Raw genomic sequence first — 22,562 nt, forward strand, 5'->3', positions numbered from 1 at the left:
TATGATCCACAACAAAGCTTTTATTACAAACAATTAGGGGGGCGGGAGTGTAGCTCATTGGTGGGATACTTATTCAGCATGTGTGAAGCTCTGGGCCCTACATCCAGAGCCACAAGGAAGAAAGCAGGAAGGCAAACTGCCAAAGCTACAGCAAAGGGTCAGTCCTGCTGTTTGGTTCGGGAGGCCTCAGCGTTGGCGCGGAGCACAGCCCCTGGGGAAGGGTATGGGCGCTGCTGGAAGAGGGGCCCAGCTGCTGTCGTGTCGGCGCCTGTCTTGGCCTCATTCCTCTTGGGTAGTCCTGTTGACCATGTGCCCCTGGGGACAACAGACAATTAGAGGACAGGAAAGGGGTATAGTGGACATTTTCCCAACTGCCCACGATTAAAGAATGGGAAGAAATACAGGAGGAAGGTACTGTTCACAGGTATAGCGACAAGCATGAAAAGCCAGGATTGTCAGGGGGTTTTACTTACCGGGGTGCATCTGAGTACGAGCTGGGATCCATAGGGTCTAATTCTTCATCTTTCCGGCTCGCCGCTATAGAAATAAGTAGTTGGTTAAATTCTTCACTTAAGGTCCAACGAGCCCCAGATCACTGAGCCCCTTCTCCCAGGAAGAAGTGTTGCCAGGGGCTACCATGGCCCACAGCACCATTCTCCAGGAGCTGGGGTCTAGATATGCGTTCCTTATATTCCTGTGCCCTGGTACCTCACTTGACTCATCCAAGTCCCAACCTGATCTGCTTACCCTTCTTGCTCTTGGGGTAAGGAGCTAGCTCCTCTCTGCGATGGTGGCGCCGGTCTTTGCCCTCTTCCCGGTCTGCCTTGTCATACCCCCGGTCCCGATCTCGTTCCCTGTCCCGATCTCTCTCTCTGTTGTCCACTTTGTCATAGCTCCGCTCTCGATCAGACTTCTCATGGTTTCGGTCTGCCTTCTCATGGCTCCTGTCTGGCTTCTCGTGACTTCGGTCTGACTTCTCATGATTTCTGTCCAACTTCTCATGATTCCGGTCCAACTTGTCCTCAGCCTCTGCAGTAACACAGAAGTCAGAAGCCCTCTCTTCTACATATGGTCTCCTCAGCCCCTCTCTGAGACTGTAAGAATCACTGAGATACCCATGCATTTGCCAACTCACCAGCATTATTGGTCCTCAGTTTCTTGGCAGATTTGGAAACGACAAAGTTGGGGTCATGTGGTGAGAGCCACGACACGAGGTCTGTCTCGACATTCCAGTAATAGGGGAGTCCACTATGGGCAGTGAGAGGGAAGGGAATGTCAGCACAGATGTCCCTTATGTCAACTGTTTCCCTAACCTCTGCTTAGATCTTCTCCATGGCTCCATAGCAGATACCTTCCTCATTAACACAGGAAGGGAAAAGCCAGCCATCCCTCCTGCCTTATATTGGTAGGCTCACCAAGAAGGGTCAAACACCTTGTACCAGTTCGGTGGCAGACCCTCTAACCGGGTGGACTCATAGTCGACAGGATCATCATCATAGTCCTCAGCAATAATCTCTTCCTCTGGCTCTGCAAGAACAGGGAGACAGAAAAGCAGTTTAAGAACCCCGGGGATTCTCTTCCTATACTCAGGGCCTGGGGCCATAACCACTCACATCTACACCACTGTACATAGAAGACAGAGCTATGCATTGACAGTTGATAGAGAATCTTCAAAAACCTACCAGTTCCTGAGTTCAGATATCATGTGGCCCTGTATCATCCAAACCTATTCAAATGAAATGGGTTTAAATAGCAGGGGGGTTGCCTAAAAACAATGGGTCACCTATTCACCTTCTGAACTGTGATGGGTTTCTGAGTCATGTACAGCAAGGAATTAATTCAAACATTGCTCTGAATCTACTCCCAAGGGCTAACATATAGTAAGCCTTTAGCAAGATACCTGGTGATAGAATAAAAATGGTGTTTATTATCAGCTCAATGCCTGGCTATCAGTAGGCCCATACCAGATTTCAGCTGTGGGTATAACCAACAATAAAATGCATATGCCATGCCAACTGGTGGCACACACCTTTAATCCCAGCACTTGGGAGCCAGAGACAGGAGGATCTCTGTGAGTTCCAGGACAGCCAACGCTACACAGAGAAACCCTGTCTCAAAAATCCAAAAACTAATGCACATCCCAGCCCAGTGACATCAAAAGAAATGCCACGTATGATCATCCATATTGCTATTGCTAATAAAAGATATACTATCGAGCACCCGGCCTGCTGCGCGTACTTTTGCAAGGCCACCTGCTCCTTCCCATGCGGAGCCGGCTGAAGAGTCGCTATGAGCAAGGCCCACCTTCCCGAACTGAAGAAATTTATGAACAAGAAGTTATCATTGAAGTTAAATGGTGGCAGACATGTACAAGGAATTCTTCAGGGCTTCGATCCCTTTATGAATCTTGTGACTGACGAGTGGAGATGGCCACTAGGGCAACGGAATAACAGTGGCATGGTGCTCATACAAGGAAACAGGAGTCTTGGAAATAGGCTAAACAATGGCTGCTCAGCAGAGGAGTTCACATCCTTCCCCAAAGGACTGTTTGACTGGGGTGTAGAATTGGGTCATGTACATCTTCCTAACAAAACAAACTTCTGTGATACTCAGAGTGCAAATAGATACATGCTTTCAGCAATGGGCTCAGTACTCAAGAGACTTAAACAAAAATGATATGGGGTTTGCCTAAAGCCCTGGATTCAGACCCTAGCTTCACCAAAAAAAAAAAAAAATTAGCACTATTAGGTACAAAGTCTGTGGCTGGCCCAAAGTAGTCCTGTAATAGATGTCAGTTATCCATACAGTATTATGGATACTTTCCAGTGCCTAACACACCATATGGGTCAAAACTCACGCCAAATTTTATTATTATTGGCAATAATGTGTAATTAGCAGCTAGTAATACAGTAAACCTGTAGCACAGGTAATAAAAACCCAGAGACAGAAATTGGGGTTCAATCTGAAGGTCAGAAAAGCAAAGCAGCCAGTCACTGGCTCTTACCTCTGCTAATGAGACAGACTGAGAGCTGTCTCCTCCTAGTTCTGGGATTAAAGGCGTGCACCACCACTGCTAGTGTAGCTACTGGGATTAAAGGTGTGTACTATTGCTGCCTGGTCTGTGAGGCTGGCCAGTGTAGCTGTTTTACTTTTCTGATCCTCGGGCAAGTTTTATTTATTAAAATACAAATGAAATGCCATTTCATAAAACTAATTGATAGATGATCATTTTAGACTACTGATATATGTGCCAGGCACTTAGGTGGCCCCAAATAAATGTTAATAGGTTATCATGCCTATCATCACAGTACATCTGCTGAGTTAAAAACCACAAACCATTAACACCTTGTCACTATATTTGAAACAGAGACTGCAGAATATATCACTCTTATTAAATATTTATTAGTATAAAATAAATACTGGCCCAGTGGTGGTGGACACCTTTAATCCCAGCATTAGAAAAGCAGAGACAGGCAGATCTTTGTGAATTCAAAGCCAGCCTGATCTACATGAGTTCCAGGCCTGCCAGAACTATAGGGTGAGACCAAGACCATGTCTCAAACATTAATAGCAAGTAGTTACCCCTTTGGATTTTGTTATTTTTGGAGTGTGCAGAAAAAAATATCTGGCCTGGAGTGCTGGGTTTTAAAGGAGTGTGTCACCATCACCGGCGCAGCTTAGCTTTAATTTCTTTTTTTTAATTAATTTATTTATCTATTTATTATGTATACAATATTCTGTCTGTATGTATGTCTGTAGACCAGAAGAGGACACCAGACCTCATTACAGATGGTTGTGAGCCACCATGTAGTTGCTGGGAATTGAACTCAGGACCTTTGGAAGAGCAGGCAGTGCTCTTAATCACTGAGCCATCTCTCCAGCCCTTAGCTTTAGTTTCTGAAGACTGGGTCTCGCCAAGTTGCCATGGCTGCCTTGATCTCCTGGGCTCAAGTCATCTTCCTATCTCAGCCTCATAAGTAGTTGAGACTATTGGTACATACCACCATGCCCACTTTATTCATGAATTAAATTAAACTCTATCCTCCAGTCTACGCTTCACACAGTACTTACTATGCAGTAGTAATGGATACCAGGAAATTATATTGGCATTAAGATGCCTGCCAGGCCATGCAAGCTATCAAGTATTAACAACAAAGCCTCAATAGTAGAGCACATCCAAGAGTATGAGTTTGACCCCAGCAATGCAAGCCCGGAAAAGGTGTGTGCTTCGGGGCTGGGGACGACGGTTCGCGCCTGCTTAGCATGCACCTGGGTTTGACGGGGGCGGGAGGGGGCAGGACCGGGTTAGAGAACAGAACCACAGACGTCTGGTAACACCGGCACATGGTAGACCCTTCTGTTATTTGCTTTCTCACCGGGCTCCAAATGTTTGAGGATGCCCCTCTTCGCCAAGCGGGTCTGCAGTGCAACCGGGAGCGGCATTGTGGGGCCAGACCTAGGAAGCAACAGACAGTACTGAACGACAGATCCGATAAACATTCCAGTCAGGATATCCAGTAACCATGCATCACACGACAGCGGCAGAGCCGATAAACATTCCAGTCAGGATATCCAGTAAAAATGTACCACACGGCAGCGAGTGCTCATTTGACGCCCCCCCCCCGCCCCGCACACACCTACCTGACTACACCAGTAGTAGCTCGAAGGACCGAACAAAAGTGCGTGCTAAAAGATGAAAGAAATACGTGGCAGTATGGTCTGAGCTAGCACCACCAGAACTCTACGGAACGGACAGGACACCGGGACCGGATGCACCGAAGATCCAGTTCCTCTCCAGGCCAAGGCTCCGCCCACCGCCGGAGGGACCAAGTGTAACACACCCGCAACCCCAAATGGGATCACCCAACGTTCCTCCAAGTCACCACAGTGGGAGGAACCAAGGCGCTGGGATGGGGGCGCAAAAATGCCAACACCATCTCCAGCTCTAGAAGAAAGCTTCTACCCCGCCGTTACCAGTCCAGCGACGTGAATAAGCAAAGTCTGTCACCTGCCCTCCCCTCCCTCTTTGTCACTATGCTTACCAATAGCGAAGGGCTCTCCTTTAAAAGAACAAAATTCTCCCCGCTCTCCCCAGACGCAGTTAACTGGTCGACGCCAGGGGCTTACAGGGAACGGACGTGGCCTGCCTGTCTAGCCAATAAGAACGCGCCCACAGCCTTACGTAAGCAAGGAAAACCAATTGTTTCCTTGGCCTACATACGACGCCTCCGCACTTGTGGGCGGTCCGAGGGGAGGGGGAGTGGCTCGCCAGTGCGACCGACTGCTCCAGGCGCCATGGAGGAGTACGCTCGCGAACCTTGGTACGGCCATGGGCACAGGCTTCGGGACAGTCCCTGCGACGCCCAGGCCAACCATGGGAGGCGGGCGGGGAAGGCAACGGCTCCATTGCCAAGTCCCTGACGCGGGAGGCTTAGAAACTTCAGTACCTCAGCGCGTCCGGCATGGCTCCGCCCACTTAGACTTCGTTAAAACCCGCCAGAGTGGAGAGTCCCCATAGGTGCGGTATGGGACAAACCACCTCACTGTTACCCTGACTGTTCTCCTAGACCCTTTTTGTGAGCCAAAAGTGAAACTCTGGGCAAATCCATTCCGGCAGCGGGGGAGGAGAGGCGTGGTGCCAAAACCCACAGGGTTTCCTCGCATGACTTTCCCAGACTGGGTTTTTGACTCCGGATAGGGCATGTATGAACCCACTGTGGGCTAAGAGGTGGGACCTGGAACTTCATTTGATTTTTCTTTTATGTTTTAGATTTTATTTTATTTTTTTATTTTTTGGTTTTTCGAGACAGGGTTTCTCTGTGGCTTTGGAGGCTGTCCTGGAACTAGCTCTGTAGACCAGGCTGGTCTCGAACTCACAAAGATCCGCCTGCCTCTGCCTCCCGAGTGCTGGGATTAAAGGCGTGCGCCACCACCGCCCGGCTTCTATTTTAGATTTTAAAAGGACACTGTACACGGCTTCCTTGAACGTGCTTGCCTTTTTTTTTTTTTGAGAACAAAGTGCCACCCTCTTCTGCTTTGCTTAAGTAACATTAGCTAATTAACACTGTTGAAACCTGCCAAATCTTTGTACCGGTCAATTCATTCTTTTTTCCATAGCAACAAAACAGTTTGATTGATGTTTGGTTGTAATCAAGAGTACTATTCTGTCAGTAATAAGACCAGCATTTGGAAGGCTACCCCGCCTCAAAAAAAAAAAAGAGAGAGAAAGAAAAAAAGAAAAAGTAAAAATTTTCCCACTTTTCTGTCACAGATTATTTACAAAGCCTTTAGGTCTTGTTTATTTGTTTTGAGACAGGCTCTCGCTATGTCGCCCTGGCTGTACTGGAACTCTGGGTAGATCAGGCTGACCTCAAACACATCTACCTGCCTCTGTCTCTGCAGAGCTGGGATGAAAGGCATGGTACACCCAGAACACAAAGTTTCTCCTCTCTCTCTCTCTCTCTCTCTCTCTCTCTCTCTCTCTCTCTCTCTCTCTCACTCACTCTTTCTCAGCTTTTCCAGAAAGGGTTTCTCTGTGTATTCCTTGCCGTCCTAGAACTCACTTTGTAGACCATGTTGGCCTTGAACTCAGATCCAACTGCCTCTGCCGCCCAAGTGCTGGGATTAAAGGCCAAGGTGTGTGCCACCACTGTCCAGCTGCACAAACTTTCTTTTTGGGACAGGGTTTCCATTTATAACCCAGGCTGGACTCCAACTCGTGATAATCCTGCCTCAACTTCCCAAGTATTATGAATACAGGTATGTGGAACCTTGCCTGGCTTTCCTTTCTGGCTTTGTGGGTTGTATCAAAACTGACAGAACTAATTTGTTATTATCTGAGTTGTTTCTTACCAGTTGTGAGCTTCCCATTTTGGTTCTCCAAGTTCCAAAGAGACCAGGCTTGGCAGGGCAAGGGTTTCACATTAACCCAATCTTTTCCTTTCTGCTTGCAGCCCATGGCGGATTGTGGATGATTGCGGTGGAGCCTTCACTATGGGTGTCATTGGTGGTGGAGTCTTCCAGGCTATCAAGGGCTTTCGCAATGCCCCTGTTGTGAGTTGGGCCTTCCCCCAGTGGTGTGGGAGTCTGCAGTCTTGCTGACATAGAATCCTGCTCTGAACACAATCATTCTGTTGCTTGTTCACCTACTTGTTGGGCCTGGCTCCTGGATCTATGATTTGAGGGACTCTATTCTTCAACTATCTAGCTGGACCTCTGTGGAAATGCTGTACTGTCAGAAACAGCCTTAGGGGCTAGAAGTATATGTAGGAAGAGTTTTTTGTTGCGACCAGGGGACCATGACACCATGATCAGCTCTGTTCCACCAGCTCCTTCCCAAATAACCACTCAGGGACTTATTAATTATAAATACTCAGCCAATAGCTCAGGCTTGTTACTGTCTAGCTCTTGCAACTTAAATCAACCCATTTCTATTCATCTATGTGCTGTCCCAATGCTTGTGGCATTTATCTCCTGCATGTCCTGCTTCCTTTCTGTATGGCTGGCAGCTCCTCTGACTCTGCCCTCCTTCTTCCCAGCATTCTCTCTCTCCCAAAAATCCTGCCTAACTATAGGCAATCAGCTTTTTATTAACAATGAGAACAACACATATTTACAGTGTACAAAGGTTGTTCCACAGCAAGTACATAGCTCAGTGGTGTAGAGTAGTTGGTTAAGAGAGAGAGAGAGAGAAAGAGAGAGAGAGAGGTCCTTGGTTCATTCCTCAGCATCAGAATAAAAGGAAAAAGGTTAGCATCAAATCTTAAATGTGTATGCAATGTAGATTTTTACCTCAAAGCAGACTCTAAGTTTAAATCCTATTATAGAAAAAAATGACAGAAGTTTGACAGAGAGACAAATTTACATTGAATGGGGGGACCTTTTAATATAATTCCACCTCTTCCCTTAAGGCCCCCTGCCCTTGGAGACTTTATTAGATGTCACTGTTTTAAAAGCATGGGAAGGGGCTGGAGAGAGGGCTAAGTAGATAAGAGTACTTGGCTTTGCAAGCATGAGGACCTGAGTTTGATTCCCCAGCACCTATGTTAAAAAGTGAGGCATGACTGCCTGTGCCTATAATCCCAGCATTGGATGGGGTGCGGCACAAGACAGGCATATCCCAGGAACTTGCTGGCCAGTCAGCCTAGCTGGAAGTGCAGCTTCTGACTCAGTGAGAGACCTTGTCTCAAGCCCAAAAGCAAGAAAAGCCCTGATGTGCTCCTCTGACCTCCACACATTCACACACCTGCACCTTCGTGTGTATATATGCCACACAGGCACACACAAACGTTTGCTTTGTTTTCAGACAGGGTTTCTCTGGATTGCCCTGGCTGTCCTGGAGCTTGCTTTGTAGACCAAGCTGGCTTCAAACTCAGAGAATTGCCTGCCTCTGCCTCCCATGTGCTAGGATTAAAGGCATGCACCATCACGGACCGGTGTAACTTTGTTATTTTTAATTTTTGCAAAGAGTAAAAAACAATGACTTCTTGAACTTTGCATGCAAATGGACGGAAATAGAAAACACTATCCTGAGTGAGGTAAGCCAGACCCAAAAAGAGGAACATGGGATGTACTCACTCATATTTGGTTTCTAGCCATAAATAAAGGACATTGAGCCTATAATTCGTGATCCTAGAGAAGCTAAATAAGAAGGTGAACCCAAAGAAAAACATATAGACATCCTCCTGGATATTAACCTTCATCAGGCGATGAAAGGAGACAGAGACAGAGACCCACATTGGAGCACCAGACTACAACCCCAAGGTCCAAATCAGGAGCAGAAGGAGAGAGAGCACGAGCAAGGAACTCAGGGCCATGAGGGGTGCACCCACACACTGAGACAATGGGGATGTTCTTTCGGGAACTCACCAAGGCCAGCTGGACTGGGTCTGAAAAAGCATGGGATAAAACCAGAGTCACTGAATATAGCGGACAATGAGGACTGCTGAGAAGTCAAGAACAATGGCACTGGGGTTTTTTTTTTTTCTTCGAGACAGGGTTTCTCTGTAGCTTTTTGGTTCCTGTCCTGGAACTAGCTCTCCTAGACCAGGCTGGCCTCGAACTCACAGAGATCCGCCTGCCTCTGCCTCCCGAGTGCTGGGATTAAAGGTGTGTGCCACCACCGCCCAGCAGCACTGGGTTTTGATCCACACTGCATGTACTGGCTTTGTGGGAGCCTAGGCTGTTAGGATGTTCACCTTACTAGACCTGGATGGAGGTGGGAGGTCCTTAGACTCCCCACAGGGCAGGGAACCCTGATAGCTCTTTGGGCTGATGAGAGAGGGGGAGTTGATTGGGGGAGGGGGAGGGATATGGGAGGCGGTGGCGGGGAAGAGACAGAAATCTTTAATAAATAAATAAATAATAAAAAATTTTTTTGCAAAGCCTCATACTGGAAAGATTGCCTTGAACTAGGGCTGAAGAGATGCTTCATAGGTTAAGAGCAGTGGTTGCTCTGCTAGAGGTCCTGAGTTCAAGTTCAATTCCCAGCAACCACATGGTGGCTCACAACCATCTATGAGATTGGTGCCTTCTGGCCTGCAGGCATTCATGCGTGCAGGCAAAACACTACTAAATAAATCTTAGAACAAGATGGCCTTCAACCACGGAGATAATTGGACTTAGACTTGTGAGCTTTACTCTCTAAGACTTAAAGATGGACAGGGTGCCTGCTCCTCTATGGGTGTGAGCCTTTTGGGATATATCAGTTACTTTTCTGTTGTCGTGATAAAGTCCATGACCAAGGCAATCAATAGAAGGAAGAGTTTGTTTGGGCTTTGAATTCCAGAGGGAGAAGAGTCCAATGTGATAGGGAGACTTGACAACAAGGAGCATGGCTGCCAAAGCAAGAGGCTGAGAGTGCCCATCCTCAATGGCAAGTGTGAAGCAGAGAGAGTGAACTGAAAATAGGCAGAGCTTTAAGGCAGTGGTTTTCAACCTTCCTCATGCTGTGACTCATTAGAAGTTCTTCATGTTGGGATGCTCCAACCATAAAATTGTTTTTGTTGCTACTTCATAACTGATTTTTGCTAGTTATGAATCATAGTGTAAATAACTATTTTCTGATGGTCTTAGGCGATCCCTGTGACCTTCAAAGGTGTTGCGAGCCACAGATTTAGAGCTACTGTTCTATAGTACATTTTGCCATTTGAAGCTGTCTTGCTTGATTGCTTAGCATCTGCCTCTGCCACTACTGTGTACACTCAGTCGGAGAGGGCAGGGACCTTGTTCCTTGTTGTACCCCTGCATATAAGATGAAGCCTGGCGCACAGGATCTACTCATTGTGTACTGAATGAACAAGGGAACAGATGAATAAAACTTACCAACCCCACTCTTTGTTGTATATTCCCCATTCTCCTGCGTTTCTGGCTGCTGCTATGCATCTAACAGCTTTTCCATGTCTTCCCTCTTTTTGTTGCAGTGCTGGGAGTAGAAGAACCCTGGGCCTTGCTCACTCTATGCAAGTGCCCACCAGTAAGCACCCAGCACCTCTTCTTTTTTTTAATATTTATTTATTATGTATACAATGTTCTGTCTGTGTGCATGCCTGCAGGCCAGAAAAGGGCACCAGACCTCATTACAGATGGTTGTGAGCCACCATGTGGTTGCTGGGAATTGAACTCAGGACCTTTGGAAGAGCAGGCAATGCTCTTAACTACTGAGCCATCTCTCCAGTCCCCCAGCACCTCTTCTTGTATAGGCTAGAAACCCTGCCTTGCCAGTGGTCTTACCCCTACCTTGACCCTTTTTCTTGCTTTCTCCAGGGAATACGACACCGCTTCAGAGGTAGTATCAATGCTGTGAGGATTCGAGCACCCCAGATTGGAGGTGAGGAGATTGGAGGAACATAAGGACATGATAGCAACTTTTAAGGTAGTTAATCCTCTATAGAGGTCCAGATTCTAACCCAAAGTCTGACTAGAACTTCCTGGGATGGAGACATTTCCCAACAGTTAAAGTGAAAGGACAAGATTGTGTCTTCTGCGGTTTATTTATTTATTTATTTTGAGACTGGGTCTCTCTACATAGCCCTGTCTCTACCTACTGAGTGTTGGGATTAAAGGCTTGCACCACCACGCCTGGGGTATTGTGCAGTTTACATCTACTTCTCACCTCTTCCATGTTAGGGGACCTTACGCGAGTAGCATACCTTCCTCAAACTTCATCTGATGATAGCATGGACCACCCAACAGATAGTGTTAAAACGAACTCACATAGCCAGGCGGTAGTGGCACATGCCTTTAATCCCAGTACTCGGGAGGCAGAGGCAGGCAGATCTCTGTGAGTTCGAGGCCAGCCTGGTCTACAAGAGCTCGTTCCTTGGGGCTGGAGAAATGGCTCAGTGGTTAAGAGTACCACCTGCTCGTCTAAAGGACCTGAGTTCAATTCCCACCAACTACATGGTGGCTTACAACCATCTGTAATGAGTCTAGTGTCTTCTTTTGGCCTGCAGGCATGCATGCATGTACGCAGAATACGGTATACACAATAAATAAAATAAATCTTTTAAAAAAAAAGAGCTAGTTCCAGGACAGGCTCCAAAGCTACAGAGAAACTCTGTTTCAAAAAACCAAAAAACCAAAAAAAAAACCTCATGTAGTATTTCCTATGCTAAGCCCATTGATAATATTACCTAATTTAAAGTTGCAGAAGTTAACTGACACAGTACCTCAAATAAGTACGAGAACACAGCCCGCAATAAACATTTTGACTACAGGTTGAATATTCCTATCCAAAGTGCTTGAGACCAAAAGTGTTTCACACTTCAGAAGATTTTGGATTTTATAAAATTTGCATATGTATAGTCAGATATTTTAGAAATGAGACCCAAGTGTAAACACAAAATTCACTTGTGTTTTATATACACCATACTTAAGTATCTTGAATATCTTTGTTTTTTGAAACAGGTCTCACTCTATAGCCCAGGCTAGCTTCAAACTCAAGGTTATCCTTCTGTCCCAGCCCCACAAGTGTTAAGATTACAGATGAGAGCCATGCCCAACTCTTTTTAAAAAATAATTATTTATTTTGAGATACTGAGAATTGAAACTATGACCTTCAGCATGTTAGGCAAGTGCTCTACCACTAATTTTGTCTCAGACTCAAAGTGTTATTTTATACACTATAAACACATATATAGCTGGGCAGTGGTGGCGTACGCCTTTAATCCCAGCACTTGGGAGGCAGAGGCAGGCGGATCTCTATGAGTTCGAGGCCAGTCTGGTCTACAAAAGCTAGTTCCAGGGCAGGCACCAGACAAAACTACAGAGAAACCTTGTCTCAAAAAAAAAATTAAATATGCTTTTGGCCAGGCGGTGGTGGCGCACTCCTTTAATCCCAGCACTCGGGAGGCAGAGGCAGGCAGATCTCTGTAAGTTCGAGGCCAGCCTGGTCTACAGAGTGAGTTCCAGGACAGGCTCCAAAGCTACAGAGAAACCCTGTCTCAAAAAACAAAAAAACAAAACAAAAAACCACACATATGTATGTATTTTTCTTATTTTATGGTAGGGATGGATTGAGCATGCAAGGCAAGTACTCTATCACTAAAACAGATTCCCATCACTATATATATTTTTTTTAATTAAGAGATGGAGTCTCAAGACTGAGAATGTAGTTTAGTTTGTAGAGTACTTACCCAGCAGTACAAAATCCTGGGTTCAGTCCCCAGCACTGCATAAAAACTGGGGATATTGGTGTCCACTTGTAATGTTGGCATTTGAGAGATGAAGACAGATGGATCAGAACTTCAAGATTATCCTTGGCGGGGTTGGGGATTTAGCTCAGTGGTAGAGCGCTTATCTAGCAAGCACAAGGCCCTGGGTTCGATCCTCAGCTTCAGAAAAAAAAGGTTATCCTTGGCTACATAGAAAGATTTGAGGCCAGTCTTGACTACATGATATCTTGTCTCAAAAAAGAGGGAGAGAGGTGGGGAGACTGAGGGCTGAGGATATAGCCCAGTGATGAAGTACTTAGCTGGCTTGAAACCCTGACTTCCATTCCCCACTACCACCACCAAATCAAAAACAACAAGTAGAGGGAGCTTTCTATGTTTTCCAGGCTGGTCTCTAACTCTTAGGCTCGGTGATCTCCTCAACCTCCCGTGTAGCTGGAACTGCAGCTGTACACCTCCAGAGTTTTTTGTTTGTTTTGGTTTTTGAGTCAGGGTTTCTCTGTGTAGCTCTGGCTGTCCTGGAACTCGCTCAGTAGACCAGGCTGGCCTTGAACTCAGAGAGATCCACCTGCCTCTCTCTACCTATGAGTGCTGGGATTAAAGGTGTGCGCCACCCCGGCCAGCATTCTCCTGCATTTTTCCTGTTTCATGTTACATGACGTCAGCCTGGAATTTTCTGTCACTGGTATCATGATCATGCTCAAAAAGTTGTAGGTTTTGAAGCATTTTGGATTTCTAGATTATGCATGTTTAATATATATCTTGTGTTCTGGCTTTTCTGTCCTGTTTTCCTTCTCTCTGAAATCAAAACCAGAATTCCAGTTCCATGTGATAGTTAAAGAAAGGGTGGAAGTTGCTTCATTGAAAGCTGTATGAAAGGTTAATCTGCTTGTATCCATTTACCAGCTAAAAGTGAAAGGATTTTGATGATTACTACAAACCTGATTAAATGGGGAACTCTTCACAGTGGGAAAGATGGAGTGTTGCATAAGGGCCTCCACCTGTCTCTATGTCTGGACTTTTCTTCCCTCTTGTATTTGATGCTGACATTTAACCCATGACTTTCTACAGGCTATGTGACTCTCCCAACCCGCTTTTCTTTTTGAGACAGGCCTTCATTCTATGGGTTTCTAACTCTTTGCAGTCTCCTGCCTGAGCCCCCCAGATGCTGGGATTATGTCAGCCATGGGTGTTGTGTATGTGCATGTGTGTGCTTGTGTGTTTCGCTGGGAATCTCCCTAAGCAAACACTCTACTGCTGAGCCACATCTTACAGTCTCAGAAGCCCCTTTCTCGGTCAGTCTTCAGACCTTGGAAGTTCCCAGATGTTGAGATATACAGATCCTCAGAATTTCTGGTACTCACTGATTAGGCCTCTATCCCCCTACAGGTAGCTTTGCAGTGTGGGGAGGCCTGTTTTCCACCATTGACTGTGGCCTTGTACGGCTGCGGGGCAAGGAAGACCCCTGGAACTCCATCACCAGTGGAGCGTTGACTGGAGCAGTGCTGGCTGCACGCAGTGAGTGCCTCCAGCCCCCGCCCCCAGTCCTTTCCCTGTTCTGCCTGCCCTTCCTCAGCTGTTTCTTTTTCTGCCTCCCAGGTGGTCCTCTGGCTATGGTGGGCTCTGCGATGATGGGGGGCATCCTGTTGGCCCTCATCGAGGGTGTTGGTATCCTTCTCACTCGCTATACCGCCCAGCAGTTTCGCAATGGTAAGGACCTGGTGGGCAATGGTCAGGGAGAGTCAGGAAGCATTGTCAGCCTTCTTCATTCTTCCTCACCTCATTACCTCATTCTCCCTTCTCTAGCACCCCCATTCTTGGAGGACCCCAACCAGCTAATCCCTAAAGAAGGAGCTCCGGCCCCAGGTTATCCCAACTACCAGCAGTACCACTGAGGAAGCCGCCGCCTGCCCCTGCCACCGTGGGAGCTACTCCTCAGTTCCTTCCCGGATGATCTACCTCCAAGGGAGGACTGGCTCCTATATATCCCTGAAACCCCCCAGAGAGGGCCTCTACTCTACTCTCTTGTCCTGTGGTAGGGGTGGGGGCACCCCAGCATTCTTGTCCCATGGGTCCCCTTTTTATGTCTCTCAGGGCATCCCAGCCTCACACATGTAACAGTCTCTCATCCCAGATCCTCCATGTGGCACCCTGATGAATGTTTAAAGCCAGTTTTAAAATGTCTGTGTATGCACTCCTTAGTCATCCAGATGACCCTCTCCTGGATGGAGAAGGGTTTTGAAAGTTTAGGACTTGTTATTCCACAGTGAATGGATTCTAGTAAGCAGTTTTTGCAGGGTAGTAGGGGAAAGAAGCAAGATCTCACTATGTTGTTCAAACTGAACTTGAACTTGCGTGATGCTAGCACAGCCAGCCTCTAGTAAAGAGTTATAGAATGAATCAGCAAGGGAGGTAAGATACACAATGATATGAACCATGAATAAGCATGGTTAGGGGCCACGGGATACAATGAGCAAACAGGAGTAAGCTTGGCAAAGAAGCTCAGGAACTCCAGGATTGCTGGGTATGATGTATGCCATGCTAGCCCCCCCTAGCATAAGCTCCCCTTGTATAGACTGGACACTACCCTTAAGAAAAGCCTGTTCTAAGCCAGGCTGTGGTGGTGCATGTCTTCAATCCCAGCACTCGGGAGACAGAGGCAGGCAGATCTCTGTGAGTTCAGTACCAGCCTGGTCTACAGAGCTAGTTCCAGGATGGCCAGGTCTACACAGAGAAACTCTGTCTGGGAGAGGGAGTGAGCATTGACTGAATACCAGTCATTCTATTTTTAAAAATTCCATTTAAAAAAAAAAAACGATCCAGCCAGGCAGTGGTGGCGCACACCTTTAATTCCAGCACTTGGGAGGCACAGGCAGGCAGATCTTCAAGTTCAAGGATAATCTGTTCTGCAAAGCAAGTTTCTGCACAGCCGGGGCTATACAGAGAAACCTGTCTCTAAAAACAAAACAAAACTCCATATGGCCTCATACCAGCTCTGGTATGTGTGGGGTGGAGGTCCAGGCATCAGGGGAACTGCTTTCCCAAAAAAGGTGCCCTGTGTTAGTCTCCTGTCACTTTTTTGCTTGGTGGTGTCTACAGTTTTTACATTTGCTGTTTTTTGTTACTGTTTTTAATTACATTTTAAATTTTTTATATAAATTTTTCCACATTTTTTTTTTGGTTTTTCGAGACAGGGTTTCTCTGTAGATTTGGAGCCTGTCCTTGAACTAGCTCTTGTACACCAGGCTGGTCTCGAACTCACAGAGATCTGCCTGCCTCTGCCTCCCGAGTGCTGGGATTAAAGGCGTGCGCCACCACTTCCCGGCTCACATAAAATATTTTGGTAGTATTTTTCCCCTTCTCCAACCCTTCCAGATCTTCCCCACCTCACTATTTAACTTTATGTCCTTTTGTTTTTTCAAACAATTTCTCACTGTGTAGACCTGACTGTCCAAACTGTTCTATAGACCACACTGACCTAGAACTCAGAGAGATCTGCCTGTCTCCTGCCTCCAGAGTTCTGGGTTAAATGCATGAGCTTCTACACCTGGGTTGTTGTTTGTTTTTCCTCCAACTTGCTATGTAATAGTAGCTTGCCCTGTAAATTGATCCTCCTGCCTCAGTTTCCTAAGTACTGTGATCACAGATGTATGCCCCCATTGTAATGGATTAATAAAAATGCTGCAGGATCCCTGGTGGCAGCAGGCAGCAGAAATGCTGCAGATCCCCAAGCAGCAGCAGGCAACGGGCCATGTGGTTGCGGGCAGTGGGCAGTGGGTCCCAAGAGCAGCCAGTCCTAGGCAGGGACTGTGCATGAGACCATGCCACAGGTCTCTGAAGGCCGTGGCGGAGGCTGCTGTGGGCAAGGGACAGATGGATAGGCATATCATGCAGAGTGGAGTTGGATATTTATTTAGTGGTTATGGAAGGAAAGAGGGAAGGGGAGAAGAGGAGAGAGGAGAGAAGGGAAAGACCAAAGCTGCCTCTCTGAGAGGGAGAGAGAAAAGAGAGACTAAGGCTGCAAGCAGGAAGGAAGACCTGCCTGCCTCAGTGGATGGGGGAGGGAGTGGTCATGGCTTGTCTCTTAAAGAGACAGAATAATCATTACACCCATACCAGTTCTATTTTGTTTTTAGACAGGTACTCAATAGTATAGCTTAGACTCACCTTGAACTCTTTAAGCTGTCTACCTCCCAAGTGCTGGAATTATTGGGGTTTTTTTTTTGGTTTTTCGAGACAGGGTTTCTCTGAAGCTTTGGAGCCTGTCCTGGAACTAGCTCTTGTAGACCAGGCTGGCCTCGAACTCACAGAGATCCACCTGCCTCTTCCTAGTGCTGAAATTAAAGATATGCCACCACTGCCCAGTTTATCAATTTTTTTAAAGACTAATTTCTTGGTGTGGGGGCAGGTACACCTGCCATGGTGCATATGTACAGGTCAGAGGAAAGCTTTCCAGGATCAAATTTGGGTAGTAAGACTATGGCAACCTAGTTGTTTATTTTTTTAGAGTGACCATAATATATCCAGAAATGAGTCTCATTTGGGGAGAGGAGAGGTATGAGAAAGATTATCCTGGGTGGACACCTCCCAAGTTCTGTTATTCTGGTCAAACCCCTAATGGGATAAACATTGTCTCTACTGGGTTCATGGATGATAAATACTACAAGTCACTGCAAGGAGATGGGAACTTTCATATAAAATTGGTGCATCTGGAGACAAACAAAGATGCAGTCCCTAGGGCCTCTGAAAGTCCCAACAAGAGCCTTGTGGCCCTCAGTAATGTCAACTGCAACACCTCTTCCTTGAACAACTCAGCGCCTAGCAAAGCATGGCCAGTCTATCGACTGCCCTAGGAAGGAAAAGATGGGTTGAGGTTTGTAGATATGCACCACACCCAAATAGAACCCAGCTGTGCAGCCATTCGTGAGCTTAGAACTGCAGCTGCAGTACTCTGATGGACAAGATTCCATCATAACTAGAGTATCAGGGTTTCTGTCCGGCACCACCACCATCCCTGCATCCCTGCACACACAGGCCCTGGCCCTCTAGCCTTTGGGGAACAAGCTCCCCTATGTGGATCTAAGCTTGCCACCTGCTGGAGTTTTACTTGCTGAATTCCATGTGCTGAATTCACATGAGGGGTGGGGTCCAGACCCCACCCCCTTCCCATCTTTTGGTGCTCCCTAAGATTGCTATAGACCCTCCCTGAGTATCTGCCTGGGCCGTGCTACACTGGGCACCTTACTTACTGCCTGACTTTTGCCAGCCTGTACACTTGGTCTGGACCGGTCTCAAGCCTCACTCCTCACGCTTAGAAGTAGCAGTCCTCTGTGGCATATCCATGCTCCAGGAGTTGCAGCTTCTCAAACCCTAAGATCCAGTTCCCAGTTTCTACCACCAGGGTGCAGCTCGACCTTTGCAACTTGGAAGTGGTTCTCTCAGCTTGCTCTGCTGGATGCATAACTTCACTGCACTCGACCACATTGGACTCTGTCTTCCTGACCCAGCAAGCTTGGTGGGAGGGGTTACTCTACAAACAGGATTTTGTGCTGCTAAAATCTTAAACTCGAAATGCAAAAAAAAAAAAAAAAAGGATGAAAAGAGAAATGGGAGAGAGACTAAAAGAAGCCTCAGGTAAGAACTGAAGCAGCCTAGGACCTAGGGTGATGGGGGCTCTGCAGAGACTCCGAAAAGGGCAGGAGATAGGCACAGTAGAGAGAGACATTACATAATAGGAGAAAGTCATTATGGTTATTCCACAGGGTGATTGATAGCCAGAGAATACAAAGAACTAAAGAAAAAAATTGAGGACTGGACAGATGGCTCAGTGGTTAAGAACATTGACTGCTCTTCCAGAGGTCCAGGGTTCAATTCCAAGCACCCACATGGCAGCTCACAACTGTCTAGAACTCCTGTTCTGAAGATCTGACACCCTCACACAGATGTACATGCAGGTAAAACACCAGTGTACATAAAATAAAAATAAATCATTTTTAAAAGTTGAGCCCCCCAGCTGGGCGGTGGTGGCGCACGCCTTTAATCCCAGCACTCAGGAGACAGAGGCAGGCGGATCTCTGTGAGTTCGAGACCAGCCTGGTCTACAAGAGCTAGTTCCAGGACAGGCTCCAAAACCACAGAGAAACCCTGTTTCAAAAAACCAAAAAATAATAATAATAAGTTGAGCCCCCCCAATCATAGATAATACAATCAGTAAATGGCAAATGAACTAAGCAGAAACTTCTTAAAAGTTCAGCATCTTGCCATGCTTGGTGGTATTTTATGAACTCTGGAGCCAGAGGTAGGAAGATCTCTGTGAGTTTGAGACAAGCCTGGTCTTCATAGTGAGTTCCAGGTCTACATATCAAGACCCTGTCTTCACAAAAGAAACAGAAAAAGCCGGGCGGTGGTGGCGCACACCTTTAATCCCAGCACTCAGGAGGCAGAATCAGGCGGATCTCTGCGAGTTCGAGACCAGCCTGGTCTACAAGAGCTGGTTCCAGGACAGGCTCCAAAACCACAGAGAAACCCTGTCTCGAAAAACAAAACAAAAAAAAAACAACAAAAAAAAGAAAACAGAAAAAAAAAGTTCAACATCTTTACCTATCAGGGAAAAGCAAATTAGAATTCCATCAAGATTCCATCTTTCTGAAGTACAAATTGCTGTCACCAGATGGTAGGGGTACAGGGAATGAGATATGCTTTATACAGTATTGCTGGAAATGTAATAGAAATCAGTAGAAAGTTTACTCAAAAAAACAAAAACTAACAACCCAGCTCTGCTACTCCCAGGTGTGTGCCTAAAGGAGCCACCATTCCACAAAGACACTGGCACAGCCATATTCATTGCAACACCATTCACAGTAAATCATTAGGGAATCTGCTTAGGTGCCTGTCAGCAGGAGCAGAGAAAGAAAATGTGAGAAAACAATAAAGAGAAGCCAGATGTAATGAGCCCATTGATGCTGGAGAGCCTGATGCAGGTTTCAAGCATTCTATCAACTGAGCTATACCCCCAGCTCTGAATAGCTCTTTAAAAGTGTTCATTTAAAAATTGTCATCAAATAGACATAAACTAAAATTTATCATTTTAACCATCCAGAGACTCTAGGAGGAAAGCCTGATTCAGATTCTCCTATACTTTCAGTTAACAATCAGAATAGAAAACTTGTGACCAGGTAGGTAGGTGTCTTCTAATCAATTTTTCAATTCTATCTTCACATAGTGTACTTGGACTTAGCATCACCTTGTTTCTGTGATCTCAATTCCAATAGACTGCTCCCTCCACTTCTCATGCTAATTACAAAGTCCTGGTGGTTTAACTTGTTTTTCTTTTCTTTTCTTTTCTTTTCTTTTCTTTTTTCTTTCTTTTTTTTTTTTTTTTTGGTCTCCCCCACACCGAGGGGGCGGGGATAGGCGAGATAGTGCCACACAGCACTCTACTGTGAACACCTAGAAGTACTTACTGTGCTTTTGATTGACAGACTAGAAACAGGTTCCCCCAAGTCCCTCCTCATTTTGATTAATGTACTAGGGCAGTATTTTACTTACCTAGTTATTATAATAGTTGCTACAGAGGATACTGATTAAACACCAAAGGAAGAGGTGGATAGGGCTGGGGATGGGGGCAGGGACAGAGATCTCATGCCCTCTGCAGGGGTATCAATCTCAAGGAACTACTATGTGTTCAGCTAAACAGACCCTTCGAATCTAGTCCTTTTCAGCATGTTTGTGAACACAATTCATTACAACCATGGTTCATAAACATGAACCTTTTGCCAGTCTCTGGAGAAGTTGGGGGTGGGGCCCAAGTCCCAGCTTTCTAATTCCATTTGGCATCTGGTCACCCAGCCCCCCACTCTGAAGCTACCTAGAGGCGGCAGTCAACAGGCATCATTAGCATGTAAAAAGATAATCATTTTGAATATTCCAAGCATTTTAGGAACTGCATTCCAGGAAACAGAAGCAAAGATCAAAAATGTATTTTACAAAAATCACAACCATTTTAAAGCATAGAGTTGAGCTAAAGGCATTAAGCAAGTTCACATTGTCAAAGCAACCAGCACCATTGCTCGTCTCTGCAACTCTGGAACTCTTGTGGTATTTTGTTTGTATGTTTTGAAACAAGATCCCCTGTAGTATAGGCTGACCTCTACCTAGCTATGCAGCTGAGGCCGATCTGGGTGTGCTTCTGATCCTCCTGCCTCTACCTTCTGGGTACTGGGATCACAGTGCACTGCCTTTCCCAACCCTTTGTGTGGCGCTAGGGATAGAAGAGCTCAAGGGTGCTAGGCAAGCACTCTTATCAACTGAGCTATGTCCCAAGTCCCTGGAAACTTCATTTAAAACTTTTTTGTGCTGTTGGAGATGGGAGTCCAGGGCCTTAAGAATGCTGAGCAACTCTACCTCTGAGTTACAAACCCAAACCTTTCCCTTTGTCTACTTCAAGTTTGACTCTTACTTAGCTAGTGATGAACACTTGGCCTCCTTCTATTTGTAAGCTGATTTATATGCTGATTTGAATAGTCAAGTACATATTTGGCAGTAATTCATACATTATTTATTGACTTTTTTCCTTAAAATATTCAGCTGGAGATTTGGAGGTATAAGTCAGTGGTAGGGTGCTTATCTTACATACTTGACACCCTGAATTTGGCTCTCCCAATACAAAAAATATTCAACTGGAGTTTGAGATTGTATTACAATTGTATGGCAGTGCTGAGGGCTTGCCTAGTAAATGTGAGGCCCTAGGTTGGACCTAGCACCACAAATAATGTGTATCAGTTTGGAAACAATGTATATTGTCGCCAGACAGTGGTGGCGCGTGCCTTTAATCCCAGCACTCAGGAGGCACAGGCAGGTGGATCTCTGGGAGTTCTAGGCTGATTGTAGTTCCAGGACAGGCTCCAAAGCTACAGAGAAACCCTGTCTCGAAAAAGACTATTTTGTTTGTAAGCAGCATTTTGCTCTAGGCCAGGTTGGCCTGGAATTATGTAACCCTAGCTGGTCATCATCTCAAGGCACTCTCTCTGCCTCATCGCCTCAAGCTCCGGGGTTACAAGTATCAGCCACTATTATAGGCTGAAAGTGTAAAAGTGGGGATGCAATTTAGTGATAAGAGTGATTGTTTAGTATCAAGGCTCTGGGTGTTGTAATCTGCTGGCCTGTTCTGTCACCTGGACACCCTGTCCCTTTAAGAGACAAGCTCCTAGTCCCCTCTCCCCCCCTTTCCACCAAGGCAAGCAGATCTTCCACCTCCTCTCCAGCCTGCTCTCTTGCTCTCTCTGTCCTTTCCTTCTGGAGAGGCAACTTCTGCCTCTCTCTCCCTTCTTCTCCCCTTCCCCCTCCATAACCCACTAAATAAACTCTATATCCCAGCTCTCTGTCTGTCTCTCACTCTCCATGGTCTCCCACCTGCAAAGGGATCCGCAGAGGCCTTGGGTGGCCCGCCCCTGCCGCCCCGCCCCTGTTGCCCCTTGTGGGACTGCTGCCCTCACATAGGGCTGGCCTCAGGTCCTACCTCTTTATAAATGATAACACTGAGTCTGAATCCCAGCATCACACACACACACACACACACACACACACACACACACACACACACAGAGTAATAATGTGATGGCCTAGTACAGTGTGGTGTGAACTTGCAGTTCTAACTACTTAGGATAGGAAGGAATACTACTTGATTTTGGTAATTTAGGACCAGCCTGAATAGAATAGCAAGAACACTTCATTTTTTTTTCAGTCACTGTGGCTGATTTCCTTTATCATCATTATTGCCATTTGTCATATCATGTTTCCTGCCAAACACTTTTTATTTGGATTTTTTTTTTTTGGTTTTTCGAGACAGGGTTTCTCTGTAGCTTTGGAGCCTGTCCTGGAACTAGTTCTTAT

At 46.2% G+C, this 22,562-nt stretch overlaps 2 protein-coding genes across 6 annotated transcripts; one reads left to right on the plus strand and one right to left on the minus strand.

Moving 5' to 3' along the window:
• Pqbp1 (polyglutamine binding protein 1) lies at positions 1-5,130 on the minus strand. 5 transcript variants are annotated; one of them, XM_075956602.1, is made up of 8 exons: positions 5,043-5,129; positions 4,642-4,686; positions 4,377-4,456; positions 1,416-1,527; positions 1,136-1,248; positions 748-1,029; positions 474-537; positions 1-315 (listed from the first exon to the last, which is right to left on the minus strand). In XM_075956602.1, exons 3-8 carry the CDS (start codon positions 4,441-4,443, stop codon positions 159-161), a joined length of 795 nt encoding a protein of 264 aa, XP_075812717.1. In that variant the 5' UTR covers positions 4,444-4,456; positions 4,642-4,686; positions 5,043-5,129; the 3' UTR covers positions 1-158. The 5 variants fall into 5 exon arrangements, with proteins under 5 accessions (XP_075812717.1, XP_075812719.1, XP_075812721.1 ...); XM_075956604.1 differs by having other exon boundaries at positions 4,638-4,686; XM_075956606.1 differs by lacking the exon at positions 4,642-4,686 and having other exon boundaries at positions 5,043-5,130.
• A 115-nt stretch (positions 5,131-5,245) lies between these two features.
• On the plus strand, positions 5,246-14,855 carry Timm17b (translocase of inner mitochondrial membrane 17B). Its single transcript, XM_075957799.1, has 6 exons — positions 5,246-5,321; positions 6,954-7,053; positions 10,765-10,828; positions 14,061-14,189; positions 14,271-14,381; positions 14,478-14,855. Exons 1-6 carry the CDS (start codon positions 5,296-5,298, stop codon positions 14,564-14,566), a joined length of 519 nt encoding a protein of 172 aa, XP_075813914.1. The 5' UTR covers positions 5,246-5,295; the 3' UTR covers positions 14,567-14,855.
• Positions 14,856-22,562: the final 7,707 nt, after the last annotated feature.

The sequence above is a fragment of the Microtus pennsylvanicus genome, chromosome X (genome assembly GCF_037038515.1).
Source record: "Microtus pennsylvanicus isolate mMicPen1 chromosome X, mMicPen1.hap1, whole genome shotgun sequence".
In the NCBI taxonomy this organism is placed as follows: domain Eukaryota; kingdom Metazoa; phylum Chordata; class Mammalia; order Rodentia; family Cricetidae; genus Microtus; species Microtus pennsylvanicus.

Bases quoted from the DNA above. Each gene is read 5' to 3' on its own strand.
- Timm17b (XM_075957799.1), top strand. From the start codon at position 5,296: ATGGAGGAGTACGCTCGCGAACCTTG. The intron at 14,190-14,270 runs GTGAGTGCCTCC...TCTGCCTCCCAG, and splicing joins AGCAGTGCTGGCTGCACGCA to GTGGTCCTCTGGCTATGGTG. The intron at 14,382-14,477 runs GTAAGGACCTGG...TCCCTTCTCTAG, and splicing joins CGCCCAGCAGTTTCGCAATG to CACCCCCATTCTTGGAGGAC.
- Pqbp1 (XM_075956606.1), bottom strand. From the start codon at position 4,443: ATGCCGCTCCCGGTTGCACTGCAGACCCGCTTGGCGAAGAGGGGCATC. The intron at 1,030-1,135 runs GTGAGTTGGCAA...GTGTTACTGCAG, and splicing joins ACTGAGGACCAATAATGCTG to AGGCTGAGGACAAGTTGGAC. The intron at 316-473 runs GTAAGTAAAACC...TGTTGTCCCCAG, and splicing joins TCGTACTCAGATGCACCCCG to GGGCACATGGTCAACAGGAC.